Source organism: Mytilus trossulus, chromosome 6 (genome assembly GCF_036588685.1).
Source record: "Mytilus trossulus isolate FHL-02 chromosome 6, PNRI_Mtr1.1.1.hap1, whole genome shotgun sequence".
NCBI lineage: Eukaryota > Metazoa > Mollusca > Bivalvia > Mytilida > Mytilidae > Mytilus > Mytilus trossulus.
Window position 1 is genome coordinate 23,753,263 of NC_086378.1, and position 23,955 is coordinate 23,777,217.

The following is a 23,955-nucleotide window of genomic DNA, read 5'->3' on the forward strand; positions in this document are numbered from 1 at the left end:
ACATAAGCACGCACACATCTTAGTTCCTTGAAACCATACATTTTATTTGTATATAAGCTTGAATGAATTTTCAAGAAAATAAAATCATAAATCCATGAAATTCTAAAGGTTTATTGTAAAATAACTGGTTTCTGCCACCTAAGTCTGATTTTTTGTAATTTTCATAGATTCGAAAATTTTCTCTATTGGAATTTACCTTTGAGAAGAAATGGTTTATATGATAGCCAATAAGATAACACTCGACCAGAGAGAATAAACATATTAAACTATAGTACACTAGGTATAACTACTGTTTCATGTTTGAATAAAGGTGACATCTTAAATTCTTATCCCAGGTATAGATTACCTAAGCCGTATTTGGCACAACGTTTTGGAATTTTGGATCCTCAATGCTGTTCAACTTTGTACTTTTTAGGCTTTATAAATAGTTTGATATGAGCGTCACTGATGAGTCTTATGTAGACGAAACGCGCGTCTGGCGTACTAAATCATAATCCTGGTACCTTTGATAACTATTAACAAAAATCAATTTTAATTTATATATTTAATTAATTCCATTTACTTGTCAACGGAAGATGATTGTAAACTCTTATACACATCAAGACAAATAAATTATTTATATCTTTCATTATTTTGTCGTCATGTGTACTTTCGTTTTCCCCTGATGAATGATCAACCACATGACTAGTTAGATAATCTGTAAGATAACAACAATAAACAATGTTAGCTACAATGGGAATAGTAAGTTTAAATTGTTAAATAACATTATTCATATAGAAAAAGAGTTGTGGGGTATACATAAATCTGAAAGCAATCAAATGACAAAGATCAACATACATTTATAGGTGTCTATACAATTTATGTCCAACCGTAAGTTATATCTTTGTAAATACGTCTTTTTGATCGAGATTGAAATTTCAACTGATATTTCATACTGTTTATTTTTACACTACTGTTTCAAGTTATGGTGAAGGTTGGCACCTGTTAAAACGTTTTATTTCTCTTCATTTGTTTGCATTTGTCCTAAGTCAGGAGCTTCTTGTCAAGTGATTGTCGTTTGTTGATGTGGTTTATAAATGTTTCTGCCTTTTTTTAAAAATATAGATTAGACATTGGTTTTCCGGTTTGAATTGTTTTTCACCAATCATTGTGAGACCCGTAATAGCTTGTAAAGTGTTGAGTAGAATAATTTTAATTCAACATGTTACTCATATATCAGCATGCTTTTATAAAGAAAAACCTTAATGTACTATTTATATTTGTTATTTATTTCGTCGTTCTGCTTTTTTGTTATTAATTGTAATTGTATGTTCTTGGAGTACTTATTTGCCAGAATATTGATCGCAATGAGGTTATAATTAATGCCATATTTTTTATAGTTTCAGGGACAGGCGGACAAACGAACGGACGCAAAGACCAGAAAACATAATGCCCCTCTACTATACTAGGTGGTGTAAATAAAAAGCATACTTCAATTAGGTAAATTTAAAAAGGAGAAGTCAATGGAAATGTACATAAGTCAGCCCATATCAACTACCGAAATAAACGGAAACAATATCACATGCCTGGCTTGGTATGAGCATTTTCCGATGAAACTTTTGTTTTAAACATGGTTTCCTTGCTTTATTTTTAAATTGTGTGAGAGATGTTTATATTTTATTGCTCAATTATATTGACACAATTGGATATGTAACCCAAAACACCTTCCAGTTTTAGACCATGGATCGTTTGTGTGTTACATCTTCAGTTCGTTCTAAACCATTTTATTTTTTCAGGTTTATACTCTGATTCTGTTTTTCATGCTCCCCTTGATGAAGTGTGACCGCTGTCCTGCTCCGAAACAATGCAGTTGCCAATATAATATAATTTACTGTGATCATTTGAATCTTACTGATGTTCCGGAGTTTACGAAACCAGACAACGAGCATATGACTTGGGATATTGAACTGCATAATAACAACATAAAAAGTATTCGGAATGGTGCTTTTCAAAATTTGAAACTTGAAATGCTTCTCATATTTGATAATGAGATTGAGGTTGTAGAGGATGACGCCTTTAGTGGGAGTGAGGATAGTCTATATGTACTACATCTTTATAATAACAAATTGACTACAGTTCCGTCTGCTGTTGGTAAAATGAGAAACCTTATGGGTTTAGATGTCCACAACAATCCTATATCTACAATAAGGGAAGATATACTTCAAAATGTTTCAAGCACATTGTCCGGTATTATGTTTGGTGATATGAAAATGACCTTGTGGCCAAACTCTCTGAACGTTTTGTCAAACTTGGAATCAATAAGGATTCAAAATCTAAACATCACACTAATTCCAGACAATGCATTAGATTTTTTTCGCAACTTAAGTAGTTTTGAGATGATTTCAACAGATTTTAGTAACATACCATCTTCTCTTAGTGATCGCTCAATGTTAGAAGATATCAATTTAGAAGATAACCCAATGTTGACGACTGAAAGCTTCAAACCTGAAACATTTAGTAAACTTTCTACTTTAATGCGAATGACAATTATGAATAGTAGTATAACTATTTTACCAAATATATTTAATAAACTTACTAATTTGTTTATTCTGCAACTAGAGAACAATCCGATAACATCAATTCCAGATCACGTGTTTCCTCTGAATTTCTCCTCTAACTTTTGGTTTATGACATTAAAGAACACATCTTTGGCCAGTGTTCCAAAGGCTCTATCCAACCTTACTAGTCTCACCCGACTTGCTTTTATGACAAGCTTAATATCGGAAATTCACGATAACGATTTCAGAAACATGGATAAACTAGAGAGACTGTATTTTACAAACAGCCCGTTACATACTGTGTCCGAAAATGCTTTTAATGGACTGAAGTCCTTGAAGTATCTTACTCTGGATAATACGCTCCTAACTACCGTACCGAAAGCAATGATGAATCTGCCATCACTTTCAGATCTAAGTCTATCAAATACCAAAGTCGTTTGTACATGTTCCAATCTAAGATGGATTAAACAATGGACTAAGCAAAGTGAAGTGGAGATTTATGGAAGTTGTATCAACATTAAGATGACGATTGCATTATTTATTTATAAAGAACTGCCCAAGTGTTAATATATAAACAATATGTTACATCATATATAAAGGTCCGAGAAAAGCTCGGTTATTCTTTAACTTTTTTATTGCCAGTGTTCAGTTCCATAGTTAAAACGGTCTGAAGGAAACAAATAAAAACTCTTTATTTAAATCGAATGATATTTTGCCATAATATGCTTTTGGAAAACATTGTTTGGGAAAAAAAGAGAGTACGCATAATTTGAACAGATGATTAACAATGGAGTAATATCTTAATCATGGCGGATATATTGTTCCTATGTTGTAAGTTTATAAAATTTTCAAAAATTGATTTGATTCTTGATCGAACATTTCTGATTTGGAACAATTATATTTGTGATAAAATATAAATGATAAACTTAGCATATTTTTCGGTATTTGTAAAAATAATATATATGAAATAAAATACCGAAAACAAGTAACATTAAAAATATTTAGCAGTTTGAAAGTGTAGTTTCACTGATGAGTCTTTTGTAGATGAAAAGCGCGTCTGGTGTATATACAAAATTAGATCCTGGTATCTATGATGAGTTTATTTACAAGAAACGTACACGACTTTACAATTCTCCGATATGTGATATTAATGTAGAAGATAAATAAAATTTTACAAAGATCTGTCCTCATGCAATTAAAAGAATTTTTTTGTTTAAAAGTATTCCTGATAGTGGTGAACTCTTACACAAAAAAAATTGACACATTAGAGTAATGAGGAAGAACAAAATACAACTTAAATTGACACTACGTATACATGTACATATATATTGGTAAAAAAATTAAAATTAAGAATAGAACTTGGGAATTTGTCAAAGAAACAACAACTCTACCATAGAGCAGACAACTGCTGAAAGCCGCCAATGCATCGAGAAACTGCGGCAACCGGAGGCGTCCTCATGCTGGCCCCTAAACAAATATATATACTAATGCAGTGATAATGGACGTCATGCTCAATTCCTAATTATACACAAGAAACCTAAATTAAAATTCATACAAGACTAACAGTGACCGAAGGCTCCTGACTTGGGACAGGCGCAAAAAATACGGCAAGGTTAAACATGTTTATGAAATCTCAACCCTCCCTCTAAACCTCTAGCAAATGTATACATACAAACGCACAACAGTGCGCACAGTAAAACTCAGTTTAACAAAAATTCGAGTACGATGTCAGAATAAGTAACAAAGGAAAATAAACAAAATGACAATAATACATAATTAACAAAAGACTGCTAGCCGTCACTGATATATTTTTGTAAAGACTACATTCAAACAATATGGTGCATACTTACATGTAGCAGGAGACGATTGGAGTTCAAGTGATTCGTTGTGATTCTTTCAGTTTCTGGTTATTATCTTATATTGAGTAAATAGATTAAATAGTTTTTACATTACTTCAAGGGTGTACTTAGGCGAGGTTATGACATTCTGTCAAATGTTCGGACTTCTTTGCTCTTCTCCTAAGCTATGTTGTATAAATAAACATTTTGATAAGAACGTAAGTTCACGTATTATTTTATATTAGTAAAATCATTCGATACGGTTTTACTCAGTACTTAAATCGATTGTTTTTAATGGAAACAAATTTGAATTAAATTTATAATACTACTTATGAATAAAGTTATGAGAACTTATAATCATGCATCCTGTCGACTATTCTGTATATTGATGCTTTTACATAGCACAATGTCATGCGTTTTTGAGACGGTTTATGACGTCTTTACACTCAATCAGTTTGAAATGTACTGATTATAAAATACTTTAATCTGGAAGAACATGATATACTTATTAGTTGTAATTTGCTTCCATCTAGCGTTTAGTTATTTTTATTTTTTTTTTCGCTCATTTGTTGTACCTAAATTAGGCCGCTAGTTTTCTCGCTTGAATTGTTTAACATTTGTCATTTCGGGGCCTTTTACAACCAACTTATGCGGTATGGGCTGTGGTCATTCTTGAAGACCGTACGCTGACCTATTATAGTTGTTAATTTCTGTGTCATTTGGTCTCTTGTGGAGAGCTGTTTCATTGCAATCATACCACAACTTCTTTATTATATTAGAAATAGGAGTTTTCTAATATGCTGCAAATTTATAACCATTGATAGCTTATATATTTTTACGGCCTACTTGAGTTTCAAAGTTAATGGTAACTCCGTACTTTGTTTTAAGGAGATGCAAAACCTGAATTCTTGATGCTGAAAATCATTTCAATATGTCTGGTGTTTGTTATTGAAAAGAGATAAGAAAAAAAAAACAGAAAAAAATATCATAAGAAAAAGGTATCCGATGGGGAAATCTCAGAAGTCAACTAACTGTAAAAGAAACCAATTTACTTTAAATAACAAACATGCTAAGATTTTAAATCTGAGTCTGATAGCCGTTTGGAAACGTAACAGGTTATTGACCAATCGTTGTTTATAAAGACAATGTGTGCAGTGAGAATACATAAATGATTTAAAAGTCACATATTTTTCTAATAACGTGGAACACAATGGTTCAATAGTGTTTCATTAGTTTGCATTAATACGTAAGACAACGATACCTTGCAAATATTGTCTGATACTATCAGAACCTTTACGAGCTGTTCGACTGTATATCTAGATCTACATGTTAAAACGTATAAGATAAGTTTTTTGTCGCTATTTTACGAAATTTTCCTTTAATCTTATTGACTGATTATTTCCTTTCTCAGCACAGTCGATATAAAAAGTTATCACTAGAAACTAAAGCTTCATATGCCGTTTAAAAAAAACCAATGAATTCAACAATGTTATAGGTAAAACAGCGACAAAAAAAATATTATTGGTCATCGATCGATTCTCTCACTTTCGCCGTTCCGTCTCCAGCGAGAAAATATATCTCATTGAGATGACCAGCAATAATCTATAAATAATGTATAAAAAACCTGACCTGTCTTCAAAATCGGAAATAGTCCTAACACCTTTATTGCGATAGTTAGAATTGTATTTCAGCAGTTTAAATTTATGAAAGGCAAAAAACTTTTAAATAGAAATTCGGGATATTCTAACTCTTTTAGTCGAAATAAAACTAAAATTCTATTACAATGAAGCAAAAAAAAAGCAACAACCACCAAACAAAAAAAAAAAGTCAACAAAATGCCACATAGAAAAGTTAAAACTGGTCAACACGAACACCACCAAAATCCGGAAGTCTCTAATGCATAGGAATTGCTAATTTGAGTACAAACCTGTTGATAAGTGTTGTGAACTTTGAACAATTGCTGGGCGGAAGTTGATGTCAACAATGGGGAAGTGAAAGTACGGGAATAAATATCACGTTACGTCGTGTAAATTGTACTTTCACAACACTAAGTCAAATAATAGGAACAATAAATGCATTCGTGGTTACAACTGGAATATATCTGTCATCAACTGTGAATCATTTGATATCATCACTACTGGAACATAAATCAAAAATATTTAACAGTAAAACATATTAAAAATGTATTGTAAATTATCAGTTGAAACTCAAATAAAAAAGATGTATGTGAAGTTAGCAGCCGGTTCGTTATTTCATTTTCGAATAATATCCAACCGGCTGCTAGCAGTCGGTTTGATATTCAAAATTAAGTTAAAAATCATAAATAAAAAGTACTTAATAACATTAAAAGAATGATTTTCATAGTTAAAATCTGATAAAATACGTAAAAATTGTTTCATGATCTCTTCAAGCTGTCGTAAATTCCTGTTGTTTTCGAATATAAACCCCTTTCTAACTTGAAGCAAAAAGAAAAACCTGCCAACTCTAGAAAACATTTAGTTATATACATAGAAATATTAATTGAATTCCCAAAAAGAAATATATAGTGAAAACCTACCTGAGATCACTTGAATGAGGTGAGACCCCCGTTGGTTTCAATGTACATAACATTTGAATAAATCATAGACTCTGTATCACCATCGCCCTGTGCCCTTTGTCCTAAAATTTTGACAATTTTTAGCTGAAAAGTGACAATCTAATCCCCCCGCAGATATTGAATATGACATTATTCTCGGAAATCCTTTTGATACAATCTATTCAGAGTCTATTAATTCGTCTAGTTTAATGTACATTGAAAGAACTGGGGGAGAGGGTTCTGACCGTCGTTTAAGCATATATATATATATATATTTATTGATGCCTCTCAAAAGACAATTACAAACTTTTTATACAGATCTAGATAAAAGTAGGTTTACACTATATATATCTGTTCATGGGCTTTCCATATTTATTCTATTTATATTGCTAAATGTTTCAAGAATCATCGGGTTTTATTTTTGTTTTAAGAAATATGCGATATGAAAAATGCCATGTAATAATCTGATAATATCCAAACGACTGCTAGCAGCCGGTTGGATATTGAATATTGAATATCGAATAACGAACCGGCTGCACACTTCACGTCCATAATAAAAATCTTTTGTCATTGAGATAATTGAGTTAGCATAAAGATATGAAATATCGTATAGCCAATTTAAATCAATTGGGGTTAATTCCCTTTGTAATGAGAATGATAAAAGGGAATACATGTATGTCAAAGAAACAACAACCCGACCAAATAGCAAATAGCAGCCGAAGTCCACCAATGTAACAAGAACAGGCAACACACGGGGGAGGGCCTCACCTTTTATTTTCATTAATAAAGTAACAAAACTGAATCATCTGTCAATGACTTTCATTTAATTTTAATGAATTCTATATTAGTTCTTCATATTTACTCAATATCTTTAACATATGCATGTTAAAGATCAAATGTAATCAACAGACAAATTTTCATTCGTTAAACAGATTACAATAACGGTTGCCCATTGGTAACTGGAGTGACTAAAATGAATTATCTAAGTCAACTGTATTTGTATTAATGTCCAAAATGTTCATGAGGATTAAATGTAGTATTCTAATATTTGACATTGAGTGTCAGCCACCTTTTCTGAAGGATGTTTAAAAAATGCAACATATAGATACTCATTAAAATTCAATAAGGCCTTCCAATTCATAACAGGATTGACTTTATGAATTCACAGACGGTTTTATTGAATGTCAAAAGTTTTCAAGATTAATAATGACGGTCCATGAATTTAAATTATTATCACATTGACTGCGTTGGTATCATGTAACATTATCTAATTAAATTATAGATTAATCCAGCTCCATATTTACATGCATTTCAACTGTTAAAAATATTCAGCAGTAGCACAGACATAAATGAGAATTCACCAATTTCAATTAAAATGAATGATGCTGCTGAAACTGTGAGACATTTTGGATGAAAAAAACGGAGTTAATTATCAGCTATAAAGCGAAATAACTAGTGTCTTTAGACATAAATGAAAAATTTTGTTTCACTCTTTTTGAAGCGCTAATCTATCTTGATGATGTATAGACAAAAGTAAAATAATTTGTCACCATCGTTTGTTTCGCTACAGGCGAAAGGGGAAACGAAATATATAAACGCACACCTCCTTAATTTCAATAAAAATAGGTTTTAGAGAGCAACAGAAACAGCTGCAACATTTGATAGCACAATAGAATAGTTTTATAAACCGGATATAGGTTTGGTCTGCAACTTGTATTTAAGTATGCTAAATCCTAGTGTAAATGATAAAGAAGTCAAATTTTCTTCAATGATACACGAGGAGATACCTTTAATTTTAAATACTCTAACAGATCTATGTATTGGTTTCAGTATCCATATCTGATTCACATCGCACTTCGTGTTTGTTATTCTGAAGCCAGCTATAAATACAAATTGAGTTTTATTGAAAAACGGTCTTCTTGAACAATTCGAATAGCCACAATATAACATTGATTAAGTGACATATGTGTAATCTAAGAGTTCACTAGAGTTAGGGGGTGAGCAAGTTCTTCATTTAATGAATATCAATATCTATTTCAAATTAAAAAAAAACCAAGCTGTTTGTTTGTTTTTCCCATTGGTATCTTTCACAAATTACATGTATAACCTCAATCGATTTCTAAGTTTTGAACACCGGTTTAATACTGTTGCCTTTTTTCATATCCAAGTATATTATTATTAACTACTTCACTTTTCAAATAGTTGTTTTAATTAAAAAATTGGAAGAAAACGATATTGTTTAAAGATTTGTAGTAGACGATAGCCAAATACATTTCTATTCGTCATGAACATTTGACTTGTGTTAAACTACATTATCTAGTAAGTTGTAATATTGGATGGTTCAATTAATTAATGAGCACATCTAACTGTAACGGTATTGTAAGTAAAGTCCAGAAGCGAATGAAGACGCAATAATTGCAAACTCTGGTATAATTCAGTTGAAATACGCATAATGTTTTTCCTCAGTAAAATATTTTACCTTCAGTAATATTCGATCACGTTTACAAGCAAACTCTGACTTCACCTACCGCTATTGTTTTTCACGAATCCACAGCAAAAACTATTATGTCACAGCTGCGATAAAAGGTGTGTCTGATTAACACATTTTTATATATCTGTAAATGATCGCAGCAGAAACTCTCTGTTTGTTAAAAGGTTCATGTAAAAACTGCGATAAAATGTTAAATCAATTTGCACATTTTTTCTAAGAATAATTGTTATGTGTGATAATAGTGATTCATGTTTTGTTATAATAGTCGGCATATACGAATTTGACAGCTTCATGTTATATCCCTTTATGTCTCCCCAAATCAAATTGTTATCTACAATAATGCCATGTTAATTACGCTAGTTGACATTAAATTCTTACAAATGGCAAGATTTGAAACGTCGAAGAAAAATCGGATACACCTATGGTAACAACACGACGAAAAGACAACTGACAATTAAATATGTTTAGATTTGCGTTCTTAATACAATTGAGAATGGAAATGGGGAATGTATTAAAGAGACAACAACCCGACCATAGAAAAAACAACAGCAGAAGGTCTCCAACAGGTCTTCAATGTAACGAGAAATTCTCGCACCCGGAGGCGTCCTTCAGTCCTCAATGTTTATCGTTGCTGTAACATAGTGTCTCGAAATAAATTATGTAAAAGCCTTTTATGAATTTACTGTTATTTACATATTATGCTGTACCGTTAGTTGTAAATACTTAAAGACAAAGAAAATTGAATGAATATATCTCAAGATTTTTCTCTCTTAATAATAATGAGTTTTGAGACAAAAATGATTGTCTGCCACGAAATTTTAGAAGTGGAATTATCACATGTCAGCTTAAACCTTTTAGTAAATAATTGACAAGATAAAAACAATTGAGACATCTGATTAGATTATTAAGTCAGTAGTTGTGGGTTAATGATAGAGAATCCGAAGACGAGATTAGACTTTTTAATGTAAAGCTTTGTTCATTTCAAAGGCAGGGATGTCGAATCGTGATTACACATCAGGAACTTGTTATGCTTTCAAATATTTTCTGCAAATAATTCAGGGTATTGCATAGTGTTTCAAGTTGTTGTTTTTATGTTTTTCTGATACGATTGAATTGACTTTTTTTATGATGTTTTTTATAATCAATACAATAAGTAGTGTGTCTGTTTCCAGTGTTTCTGTACTCTTACGATTTCAATCTAGCTGTTGTAATACTAGCATGTCGACGTTGTGGTTGTGAATTCCAAACCCCACACGTTGCAGATGCGTTTAATTCCAACTTTAAATGAATAAGATTGTTACTTATCATGCTGTAGTTCAGTGGCTTACTGTATTTCTTTACGAAATACTACCACAAATTAACAATGGTATAAGGCACCTTAAACTGACATTGATATGATGAATCTTAGAATTATTCTTATACTAGAAGGGACATAACTAAACACTGTTTGTAGCTGGGGAAGAATATGAGGCACAAAATATAAGGTCGTCCTGTCCACGTCGAAACTTCCATAAATGTTGGTTGTTTTTGGGATAGGTTTGTTTTCTCATAAGAGAGCAACCATTTCACTTCAAAGGGGGATAGTGTTTTTGGTTTTTTGATCGAGTCAGATATCCCCCCCGCCCCCCCGACAAAGTGTGAACAATAATATTTAGTTTAACATTGCTATCAACCAATATATTTATTCAAAATTTAATACTATAAGGTATTAATAGGAAAATGACTGTATCCAATCAGAAATATGACAGTTGTTATCCATTCGTTTGACAATTTTGCCGTACACACTTTTCGTTCTGCATTCAATAATTCAATATTTTTTTTCGTTTTCTTTTTTGTAATATTACTACGCATCAAAAGTTAAATAACAAATACTTTTATATTTAAAATCGAAAAAATTTGCATTAAATGTGGTTGTAATGTCATATAAAGCATTAACAATGTTTACAGTTGATTGCAGGTTACAGACAATAACTGTTTAGTGTCTTTACATATCAGCAGTGTTTGTTCTACAGCTGATATTTAAAGACACTAAACAAATATTGTCTATAAGTATTTCAGATATTTTATTAAAATACCAGCTAGTATTTGAGACTGGAACATTTCCTCTACTACATGTCCCACTAACACTTACAGCTAACCATGGCTTTCTGTTTAAGGACGTACTTTGATTTATAATGCTTTACTTTTACCAATTTTGACGTGCATGAAGAAATATTCAATTGCCATTTATATAGAATATAATTGTGTCTTATTAATTTTGGAAAGTTATCAAAACATTAAGTTAAAGTTGCAGAAGAACAAATGGATTTTTTTTATTATACTTTATTGGCTTCACAATTGTCACATTTTAAACGCATACTTTACGCATACGGGTGCCAAATGTAGAGCAGGATTTGCCTACCCTTCCTGGGCACCTGAGATCACCCCCGGAGTTTGTGGGGTTCGTGTTGTTTATTCTTTAGTTTCTATGTTGTGTAATGTGTAATGGTGTTTGTCTGTTTGTCTTTTTCAATTTTAGTAATGGCGTTGTCAGTTTATTTTCGATATATGAGTTTGGCTGTCCCTCTGGTGTCTTTCGTCTCTCTTTTATAAAGCTAGGATCCATCACTTCATTTGTGCTTTGTATCAAACTTAAGATATAAAATTATATGATGTATATGATGTACACACCACTATTAAAAGTACACTGGTAGGAGTCGATTGACTATATTTTGTAAAGTATTTAAATAGTTATCAAAAGTACCAGGATTATAATTTTATAAACATTTAAGGAACATTAGGATTTATTGCGGAAGTATGAATATACTGGCATACATTTGAGGAAATGGATATTTCATAACACGTTTGTTTTAAAGTAAATTAGATTCATGTATACTTACCTTGAACAAAAAAATAAAACATCTATACGTATTTTGGTCTGCTTTAACAGGGAACTCTTAATTTTGTGTAATGATTAGATATTGCTTTTCATACATATTTTTCGAAAAAAAGAAGCTTTTCGATTTGCTGAATTGCCTTAAGCCACATACTCTTTTATCATTTAGAAAGCGTTTCTTGAATCAATGAGCTAATTTTGTTTTTTTTATCTTTTCATTACAGGTTTGTCAAATTTAGAGTAATCTGTTTTCATAATAAATAAATCAGAACTCTTCATGTTTGTCCCTCCGCTTGTTAAACAGATTAACATATTTTTGAGAATGTGATGATGAAAAAAATAAAATGACTCATTATACGTATTGAGCTATGTTAATATAAACAACAATAGATCAGCGCATAGTCGTCATACATGAGAAAATGCTATACCACAAATAAACGAGTATGTAAACAAGTAAATGTCATTGTATGACCTTACAAATACCTTACAAATACGACAGAAGCGGTCAAGGCAAGACAAAACCAAAAGGCAAAACCAAACTAACAGTCCGAATAATGCATGAAAAACAAATAAGAAATACATTTTACAGACTGAAACCCACGACAATCATTGAATTACAGGCCCAAGACTTTGAACCGTTGCATTACAAATGTTCAACGTTAAACATGTTTGTGAGCGCTTACACAATTTCTAGGACAGAGCATGTAACATCACATCATAATTAAAAGCTGTACAAACAAGTTAGAATCGGGTTTATTCATCTCATTTACACGAATCACAAAAGAAAACAAAAATAAAAAGACAAAAGACAGAGAATGCAGATCTAAGATCTAAAATACTAGCTAGTTTGAAGCTTTAAACTAGAGGCTCTCAAGAGTCTGTGTCGATCACCTTGGTTTATGTGCATATTAAACAATGGACATAGATAAAATTATAAAAAAAATGTGTTTTGATGATGGTGATGTGTTTGTAGATCTTACTTTACTGAATATTCTTGTTGTTACAATTATCTCTATCTATAATGAACTTGGCCTAGTAATTATAGTGGAAGATATTTTCTAAAAATCTACAAAACATTATGAAAAATGTAAAACATTGACTATAAAGGGCAATGATTCATGAAGGGGTCAACTGACCATATCGATCGTGTGTTATTAGTAAATCTTACTTTGCTGGACATTATTGCTGTTTATTGTTTATCTCTATCTATAAAAGTATTCAAGATAAAAACCAAAAACAGCAAAATTTCATTAAAATTACCAATTCAGAGGCAGCAACCCAACAACAGGTTGTTCGATTCATCTGAAATTTTCAGGGCAGATAGATATTGACCTGATAAACAATTACTTCCCATGTCAGATTCTCCCTAAATGCTTTGATTTTTTAGTTAAAAGCCAAAAACTGCATTTTACCCCATGTTTTATTTTTTAGCCGTTCCGGCCAACTTGGTTGGTTGACTGGGTCACCGGACACAATTTTTAAACTAGATAACCCAATGATGATTGTGGCCAAGTTTGGTTTAATTTGGCCCAGTGGTTTCAGAGGAGAAGATTTTTGTAAAAGTTAACGACGACGGACGACGACGACAGACGCCGAACGCAAAGTGATGGGAAAAGCTCACTTGGCCCTACGGTACCCTTTAAAATGGACGTTTTATAATACGATGAATACAAGTTTGTTCACTGGCATTAAAAGACATGTCTGTGAGGGTTCCTTCGTTGGTAAGTATGACTTTTAACAATCCAATACAGTGTATCTACCAAGACGGCTGTAATAGCTTCAGATTGAAGAAATTCAATAAAAACAAAACCTTTTTGATCTCGTCGAATTGTAAATGTCTTATACGATGATTCTATCATTTGTCTTGATGTCTAAGAAAATAATGTGGAGTGTTTTAATTTGAAATAAGTAAGCCTGTTACTGGTACCGTCAAATATACGTAAAATCACAAACAGGTTGATTTGCATTTCACTTTTCATTTCGTTTAAAGCATGACACATTAAGCCTTGAAACATGGAGGTTGCACAATCAAATGTAGGTCTACGCAATAATAGATCAAAAATAAATTATAAATTAAATCATATTTGTTTTAATCGGATCACTGATTTAAAGTAATTGTTTGAAAAAAATGTTTATACAAGTTATGTTTACTTAAGATCATTCCCCGAGCTGGGAGACAAGTTGTCTAAGTTATGTTCTAATTTACCAGACTTAAACATAACATAACATAAATTATTTATACAATGAAATTTAACACATGTATCATAAATGAGCTCTCCTTGAGGAGAGCATACATTTTATTAACCAATGTAAATATAAATCAAACATTTAGTTTCAAATTGAATTTTAAGGACACTACGGCTTAATTTCAGTCATTACACATTGCGTATAAAAACAGTCACACTGTCTCAAACTCAGTCATCTATCCACTAATACATACAAATATACAATAATCTACAAATCAAGATATACAACTTAAATAAATCATTATAAATAAATCACTACTCGCCACATACAAAAAAATAGATAGTCTTTGTGATGGTCGATGGGGGTGCGGGTGGGTTTGGGTTGTGGATGGGGCTCAATGCAGGCAAGTCAGTAGTACGGAGTATGCTACTCAGCGTAAGGCAGAACTTTAAATTGTAACATTATAAATTACATTTAAATTATATTAAAGAACAAGCACTAGAAACACGATCCAAAATCATACGATACCTAGAATATCCGTTTTAAATTATCAATGCAATAAATTTCGTTCAATGGAATATATACTGAACGACTTGAGAAACGCAAAACTAGATTATTTTTGTGTTATTTTTGAATGAATGTGCCAACGTCAAAAGCGATGACTGCCTGTTACTAACGCCAAAATGATTGTCAGAAAACATGATTGTCAAATGACGTTTCATAATCAAATTCTGTTGATGTTTCATTGTCACTACACGTTGATCTGTTCATTTATGGCCAGCAACACATCTTGTCTACTTGTATTGTTGTCGGAAGGACAGAATAACGTCATACGGTATGGTTGCAGCATATTTATGTTTTCATGTTTGTAGTATTCTAAAGGGCTAATTCAGTTCTTATTTTCTCAGACTTTTAAAATACAACATTTAAAAAAAAAAGTAAGTAAGGCAAAGGATTGAAAGAACTGTTTCACAAAGCAAAAAAACTGACACAATCTTTCATGGGACCAAAATTTCGCTGTAAGTAATTCGTGAGACTTAAAAAAATCGGTATGTTCAATAACCACAGGTAAGTCAGATTTTGATTTTTTGTAAGGAGAAAGAAGCATGATAAGCATGAAAAGTAGTTGTAAGAGAATCAAAAAAGATTTGGTAAAAAAAATCAACAAAATGAGTGTTGCGTTCAGTATATGATAAACATTACAGGTATTTTAAAACATGTCTTGATGTAAACAAACACACATGTTTTACCAAATCAAATACATGTGCTTCCGTACTGCTATCAAATTAATTTCTAATTAATTTCATGTTTTCTATTAACAAGAGCAATCAGTATATTGGACAATTTATCAGTCAATTTAATTATATTGTCGATAATTTTTGAATTGAACAAAATTATTTAATGATTTCAAATCTATTAAAGGGGCACTAGCTGTCAAATTCATTGTCACCTATTTGACTAAAAGTTACATATTTTATCTATATCAATGAAAACATTTATCAAAACTATCAACAGTGTGAAATAAACAGTTTACAGAGCATAGGTTAAATGATATGTAGTTTCGTTTCGTGTGTATTTAAGTTCAGACTCCATCTAATTAAATATTGAGTTGACCTCAGATGACCATATAAGCGATGTAAACATAAATATACTAAGAATTAGATATAAATAGATTAAGCCAACACGTGCATTTGAATTTTTATAAGTTTGTTTAAATGTATTTTATACATTAAAAATATATGTTTCTCGTCGTTTTTACATGTAGAAGAAAGATTTTTAATGGATCGAATCAGTCATCAAATGATTTACCTTTGTTTCACTTTCAATGTTGACATACCTTTCCTTTAAATGAACAGTACACATACAAAACATGCGTTGTCCATCTCTAGTTAAGGGGATCAATTGAAGTTCACATGAATACGGATTTAATGAGATCGGCTTATTCCCTTGCAAGTGAATAAGTCATTATCAATAATATTAAGCTTAAATTGACAAAATTGAACGATTTTAGCTGCTAAAAGCGAATTATTATTTCACTATTTCACTTTTATTATTGATTGAACAAAAAAAAATTATACTTTAAAATTTTATGCATCTCGTAGCTAGTGCCCCTATAAAACATTGTAAAAGTGAAAAAAAAGTATTGTAATGGATATTTGGTCTTTCCGACAATATAAAAAAGAAGATGTGATATGATTGCCAATGAGACAACTATCCACAAAAGACCAAAATGACACAGGCATTTACAATTATAGGTCACCGTACGGCCTTCAACAATGAGCAAAGCCCATACCACATAGTCAGTTATATAAGGTCTAGATAAGACAATGTAAAACAACACTAATTTTAAGTAAACAAAATCTGTAACTCGACAATTTACCAGTTTATAAACATTTCATTTATTCAAACCTGAAAAACACTACAGACAAGGGGCTTACGAATGAGTTGCGAAAGACTTTCACCGTAAGATGGAAACCTGTATACAAACTTAAATGTGTTTATATCATTTAATTACAATTAGTTATTAAATTCAACGCATTCAATATTTTTTTAAATTTATAAATGCTCATTTCCATGATTTAACAACATAATTTGGCTCTTTCAAGTACATGTACTATGATGAAAGTGTGTACCCCGTAAACAGTTAATTTACATAAAAATGAACATAATATACCTTGTTTTCATAAAAGTGCTGTTAACAAATTAAAAAAAACAAAATGTTACGACTATACAATTCCGAACAAGTAATGTTAACAAAAAAGTAAAGGCGTACAGTGAAATCCATACCAAGTAGGGCTCCATAAATAGGAAGCTGGTGAAATTGATTATTTTCCTGATCAAAATCTTTCAAAAGAGAGTATAAGGACATTCACCTTTAATAACATAACATAACAATGCAAACGACGTAACTGTTAGGCCTGGTTTAACAGTTATCAAACATTCCTTCATAAATAACATGTTTTTCCCCACATTTATTCAAGATCTATATTACTTGTTATCAAAGGTACCAGGATTATAATTCAATACACCAGACGCGCGTTTCGTCTTCATAAGACTGATAAGTGAAGCTCAGATCAAAATAATTATAAAGCCAAACAAGTACAAAGTTGAAAAGCATTGAGAACCCAAAATTCCAAAAAAAAAATTGTGCCAAATACGGCTAAAGTAATCTTTTCCTGGAATATGAAAATCCTTAGTTTTTTCGAAAAATTCAAAGATTTGTACCAGCAAATTTATAAAAATGACAATATAATTGATATTAATGTCAACACCGAAGTGCTGACTACTGAGCTGGTGATACCCTCGGGGACGAAACGTCACCCAGAAGTGCATCGACTCAGTGGTGTAAATTGTTATCAAAGGTACCAGGATTATAAATTAATACGCCAGACGCGCGTTTCGTCTGCATAAGAATCGTCAGTGACGCTCAGATCAAAATATTTATAAAGCCAAACAAGTACAAAGTTGAAGAGCATTGAGGACTCGAAATTCCAAAAAGGTTGTGCCAAATACGACTAAGGTCATCTATTCCTAGGATAAGAAAATTCTTAGTTTTTTCGAAACATTCAAAGTTTTGATACAGGAAATCAATAAAATTGAAAATATAATTGATATTCATGTCAATTGCCCATTGCCCACTCTATATGAGTGGCAATAATCTATAATGTTAGTGTTATTCATGGACAAGTTAAAAACAATCTGAATCCTCGGTGAATAAATCTTTTCACAAGTAAAAGTATTTTTTAAAAAGTTAACCAAAAAATTTCGAAACTCCCTGAAAAATGCACTCCGAAAGATTGTTATCAAATGGAAAAACCAAAAACTCAAACAATTTCTATTTTTAATTTAGGTGAATGTGGTTTTAGCTTTTCATTATAAGCATATCAACATAAATCGAAGCAAAATACAATTATTGTTGAACATGTTGTATTCCACATTACATGTTTAATTTTATACATTGAAGTAAAACATGCACATCTTATATTATTAGTGACATAGTGTGCTAGTGACCTACCACGATATATATAAGGTCAATAAATTTCATATGGGTTAGGAGCAAATCGCAAATCGTCATATGGAATTTACTGACCCCATTCATATGATATTAGGTCATTAACACACTGTGTGACAAATTAACCTTACCAATTTTTTTAACAGTTGTTATAAAGACTAGCGGCCTATCAACGTTATTAAGGCTTTAACCATATTAACCTACATGACTTGGTCTATACAAAAGCAAATGAATACCAACATTAACAACTTGTTATCTTTTAATGTGTTATATGAATTTGATTCCATTGTTCATCATCAACTAGTTCTCTAACCTTTAAGGTTTTCCCTCAACGCCGTGTTGTTTAAACAAAGGATTGTAACACCACTTATAACCTGTATTAAAATTAACCACAATATCAAAAACTGAGAATGGAATTGTGAAATGTGTCGAATAGATAACAACCCGACCTAGATAACAGTTGAATACTGTACCCTGGGCGTGTTCAAGCTGGCCCCTAAACAAAAATGTGTACTAGTTCAGTGTTAATGGCCGTCATACTAAACTTCGAAATATACAAATGAACTCAAATCAACAATAATACAAGACTTCGAAAATCGAGAGGCTCCTCTCTCGGGACAAGCAAAAACAAGCATCGGGGCTCAACATGTTTTGTTAGTTCTCAATCCTCCCTATACCTCTAACCAATGTGGAAAAAAACTAACACAGAGCAATACGCACAGATAAACTAAGTTTAAAAGAATTCCGATTCCCATTTCAGAATAGGTAACAAAAGAAACTAAGCTAAATTACAATGATACATAAATAAACAAAGGACTACTACAATGTAGCAGTTACCGACCTTCCAGCTCCAGACCTCAATTAAACTGAATGAAAGAATAAGTCTTTAAATTATCATATGAAAATCAAGCACAATACCTCCCGCTAGGTTTTATAGTGGTTTAGTATTATACCATTATAAAATGATGAGAACAAATATAACCCGTATCACACGCATACCAACCCCATATGAAATATACCAGGTGTCAATTATGTTCTGAGAAATGTATATGAGGTAAGATAATAAATCAGATTAGAACAAATTAAAACGCATATGACGTCGGTGAAAATCTAGTGTTAACCTTTTACTTGATTGCGCGTTGCGTTCAATTTTCAGAGAGCATTTGACGTTTCTTAAGTTTTTAAGATTTTTAACATTTATTTAAGTGCATATGTTGTTTTGTTTAAATTCCAATTCTAACAGACAACTTTACTTGAATACGACTGATGTGGAGAAATGTGCTATACAAAATCCGCTACTTCGTAAGATTGTGCATACATTTAAATAACTCGTATTATTTGCACGAATAGGAGGAGTGCATACCTCACACAGATAGTTATTTGTATTTAAAAGGTCAGTGGCAAACCAGTTTTTTTCGAATAAGACTGACATGTGCGAAATGAAAGTCCTTTTGATGACATTTGATAGCGGTAAGCTCCTCCTCTCTCTACTTCGTGTAATTATCACGTGGACAAGTTTTATTTAAGTTAAGAAAAATACTTATTTTATCATAGACTACCAAACCAAATATGCATAGTAAGTATTATGTTTATACTAGTAAATTATAGGAGGTTTTTGACATTATGATATATTTGTATTCGTCAATACCATTGAAGTTTAAGTTTAAGTAACTTTCCTATTTTTGGCAGTCTAAGTTCTAATAATTTCTTTATACAAAAATCTGTTTTTGTTTTTTTTGTATTCAAATATTCATATTTACATAGACATTTACAAATGGAGCGATTCCTAGAACAATCACAATATACTGGTAAATTATAGGAGGTTTTTACATTATGATATATTTTAATTCATAAATACCTTTGACGTTTAAGTTTAAGTAACTTTCTTGTTTTTAGGCAGTCTAAGTTCTAATAATTTCTCTATAATAAAAATTCCGTTTTCGTTTTTTTGTATTCAAATATTCATATTTACATGGACAATGCAGCATACGAAATGGAGCGATTCCTAAAACAATCACAATAACATACTGAGTGTGTTCTACTAGGTGTTTATAAAGGGAAAGCACACATAGCGACTGCCACATACAAGTAATATCTAATTGACTGTCAGAGAAGATAAGCATAGGCGATTGGACATTCTAGGCAGTTGTTGGAAGTATCAATCATGTCAATTGACATAAAACCAGCAAATACAATAAACGCAAACAAACATCCAAAGTGATTAAAAATCTGTAGTAAAGAACACACTCAGGCACCAACACTACACTTTTAAAAGATTATTTGTTACATTTCCTTCCTAACTTGTACCAGGTATATTATTCAATTACCAACGACCTATGCAACTTTTGGTACCGTACACGCCTTTGTTAGCTTTGTAAGCTTCGTTACTTGATATTATGCTTAAGCAAACAGCATGTCTATATATATAAAAAAAAACAAAAAACATCAAATACCGTTTATATCGTAATGAAATATTGTATTATTAAAAAAAAATCACTTGATTTTATTAGTTTAATAATTTGAAATAATTTTTCTTTTCCAGATTTGACTAATAGTTCGTCTTTTCTAACTGGTGATATCTCGGAATATGAATATTTAGCAGACATCTTACGATCAATGAACCTGTCACAGTTTGGTAACGAGAGTGATCATGAATTGTTATACAATTTGATCAAACAAATTCAACAGAAAGTTGATTCAGAACAAGATGCATCTGTTCTAATTTACAACTTACTGACATTTGTACCTCCACTCATTTTAGCATTTGGAATTGTTGGAAATATTTTGTCGTTTATTGTTCTCACTAAATTTTCCAAAAGGTTTCCTAGTTACCATTACCTGTATGTACTGGCATCTTTAGATATGGTTGTGTTATTAACAGGGCTGTTAAGACTATGGGTAAAACAAATAACCGGAAACGACGTTGCGAGTGAATCTAATTTTCTGTGTCCGCTATTCACATTTTTAGGTTTTTTCAGTAGTGTTGCTAGTGTGTGGATTGTCCTGGCTATATCTATTGATCGTGCGATTGCAATTAAATATCCTCTGAAGAGATATAAGGAAGATGTCAACAAACGAACAAAACTTATTATTCTGATTATTTTGATAGGAAGTGGATTAGTAAATATTCATTTCCTTTTTACCATGGGGTTGCAACCAAACAAATCACATGACCTCACATCATCATGTGACCCGCATTTGATGTACCTTAACTTTTATCGAACTGTTTGGGCATGGATTGACGCCATAATTTACTCATGGATTCCATTTTGCGTCATTGGTATTACTAATATATTTACTATCATTGGCCTTTTTATCGCACGAAAAACTAGAAAATCATTAAACAGTAAAGAAGTCAAAGTATCACATCGGGAGCATTACATGACTATCATGGTACTTACCATTTCTATATCCGTCCTTATCATGCTTGTTCCAGTCAATACCATAATGATAATGTTGATATTTTGGAAAAACACAGTTGGATCAAACCAAGAATTATATAGTATGCAGGTAGCAAAAACAATCGGCGAACTATTAATGTATACAAGTCATTCGGTTAACTTTGTACTTTATTACTGGGCCGGTTCCCAATTCAGACATCAATTTGGGAAGGTATTCTTTCCAAAGAAAAAAGAAAAAAGAGTTCATAGAATGTCTACTTTTGAACCTACATGTAGTAAATCAATACTATCCATTGATGATGATTTATGAGTATTAGTTTTAGGAAAGTCATATACTGTAAACCAAATTATTTTCGCGTCTTTCGCGAGTAGAAAATACGCAAATATAAATCATCGCGAATTTGTATTTCCTTATTGCACTATATAAAATAATTAAGAATATCGCAAAATTAAATAGCCGCGAAGTGGAATAGAAAGGGTTAAACTCGAAATAAAGTATCCGCGAAAATAAGCTGGTTTACAGTATACTATCAACAATGTTTTGAGTTAAGATTAAATAAGCAATATCAGGAATTTCAAAATGTTGTATCGAGTAGATCATAATGTAGAACAAGCTTAATAGTGCGGTTAAAATTTTACAAGGAATAAAAATCACTATATTTATGCTTTTATTATTTGTGTTATTGAACTGCTGTTGACATCGCCATATTTCAGCGCTTTTACAATTGAAAAAGGTTACATTAACTTACCAATAGGTACGGACGCTATATTTTATTATTGTGTGAATAAAGCTTCCATCAACTGTTGATTTTTTTTGTTTTTGTTAGATAATACTAATAAATGAAGGTGTGGAAATGTAGTTTAATGAGTTAGCAACTACATGACACAAAATAAACTTTATCTTAAAGATCAACACACAGTCATACAAATTAGATGATTGTTTCAAAATTATGTACAGCGTTGCTTATGTCACACTCAACATTGGTTCTTCTGAAGTACAAACAAGTATTACACACTCATCAATAACAAACAAATATAACACAAGGTGAAAATATAATATTGTGACAGTAAGAGTTCTGACAAAGGAGGAACATATACATTTTTTTTGTTTTTTACAAGAGTTTTGATGTATATGGTACATGTAAAGGAATAACAAAACTTTCTTTAAACAAAAGAGAACAAAATGTTCTAGAAAAGGGAATATAATGTTCCAGAAAAGGTTATAACACTTATATATAAGATAGCATTGAAAACAATTCAACTTAACAAATCGTTTAAAAAAATTAAAGCACAGTCCTGTTGAGAACGGTTTTATTACTTATCTGTTGCTTCTACAGTTCTACCTCGGAATAGATTGACTATTGGAAGGTCATAATAATTAGGCAAGTTCAAATGAAAATCCAACTTTTCAATCAAACAGGCCACTAGTTTATACATAACAGGTGTAAACTACATTGCATGCTTTATTTGTATATTGTATTATATTGTATGAGTCTCTTGACAAACAATTGCTGGGCAAACAATTATATTTACATATAATACACCCTTTGATTCATATTCTTATAACAGAATTGTGAGGAATCAGTTAAACATTTTGCTTTAAATTTTACTTTATTTCGATGGCCACTCCTCAAACTGGATAATTAAGAATCAATGATGTTCTGCTACCTTTTGTCTTTAGTTGAGATTGGGTCACGATCGAAGATGTACTTGGGTTAAGTTAATTTTTTTTCTGACAACAGGAGTCGAGGACAATATAAAAAAAGTAAAATCACAAAAAATACTGTTCTTAGAGGAAAATCGTATCGGAAAGTCCATAATCACATGGCAAAATCAAATTACAAAACACATCAAGATGTCATATTCCTGACTTGGTACAGGCATTTTCAAATGTAGAAAACGGTGGATTAAACCCGGTTTTGTAGCGCTAACCCTCTCACTTTGATGACAGTCTAATTAAATTACGTTATATTTACAATGATGCGTGAACTAAACAGACATACTTAATAAAACAGTCAAAATATAGGTACAGCAGTCAT

At 31.5% G+C, this 23,955-nt stretch overlaps 2 protein-coding genes across 2 annotated transcripts; both read left to right on the forward strand.

The window, feature by feature from the left end:
- The first annotated feature begins 1,808 nt into the window (after window positions 1-1,808).
- Window positions 1,809-3,104, forward strand: LOC134723267 (carboxypeptidase N subunit 2-like). The gene has a single exon (XM_063586886.1). The coding sequence runs from the start codon at window positions 1,812-1,814 to the stop codon at window positions 3,102-3,104; it is 1,293 nt and encodes a 430-aa protein (XP_063442956.1). The 5' UTR covers window positions 1,809-1,811.
- Window positions 3,105-20,289: 17,185 nt separating this feature from the next.
- LOC134722429 (FMRFamide receptor-like) lies at window positions 20,290-22,226 on the forward strand. The gene is made up of 2 exons (XM_063586051.1): window positions 20,290-20,323; window positions 21,058-22,226. The coding sequence occupies exons 1-2, from the start codon at window positions 20,290-20,292 to the stop codon at window positions 22,224-22,226; spliced, it is 1,203 nt and encodes a 400-aa protein (XP_063442121.1).
- The last annotated feature ends 1,729 nt before the right edge of the window (window positions 22,227-23,955 follow it).

Coding starts and splice junctions, on each gene's coding strand:
- LOC134722429 (XM_063586051.1), top strand. CDS start 20,290: ATGGAGCGATTCCTAGAACAATCACAATATACTG. Junction 20,324..21,057: donor AGAACAATCACAATATACTG/GTAAATTATAGG, acceptor TTTCTTTTCCAG/ATTTGACTAATAGTTCGTCT.
- LOC134723267 (XM_063586886.1), top strand. CDS start 1,812: ATGAAGTGTGACCGCTGTCCTGCTCCGAAACAATGCAGTTGCCAATAT.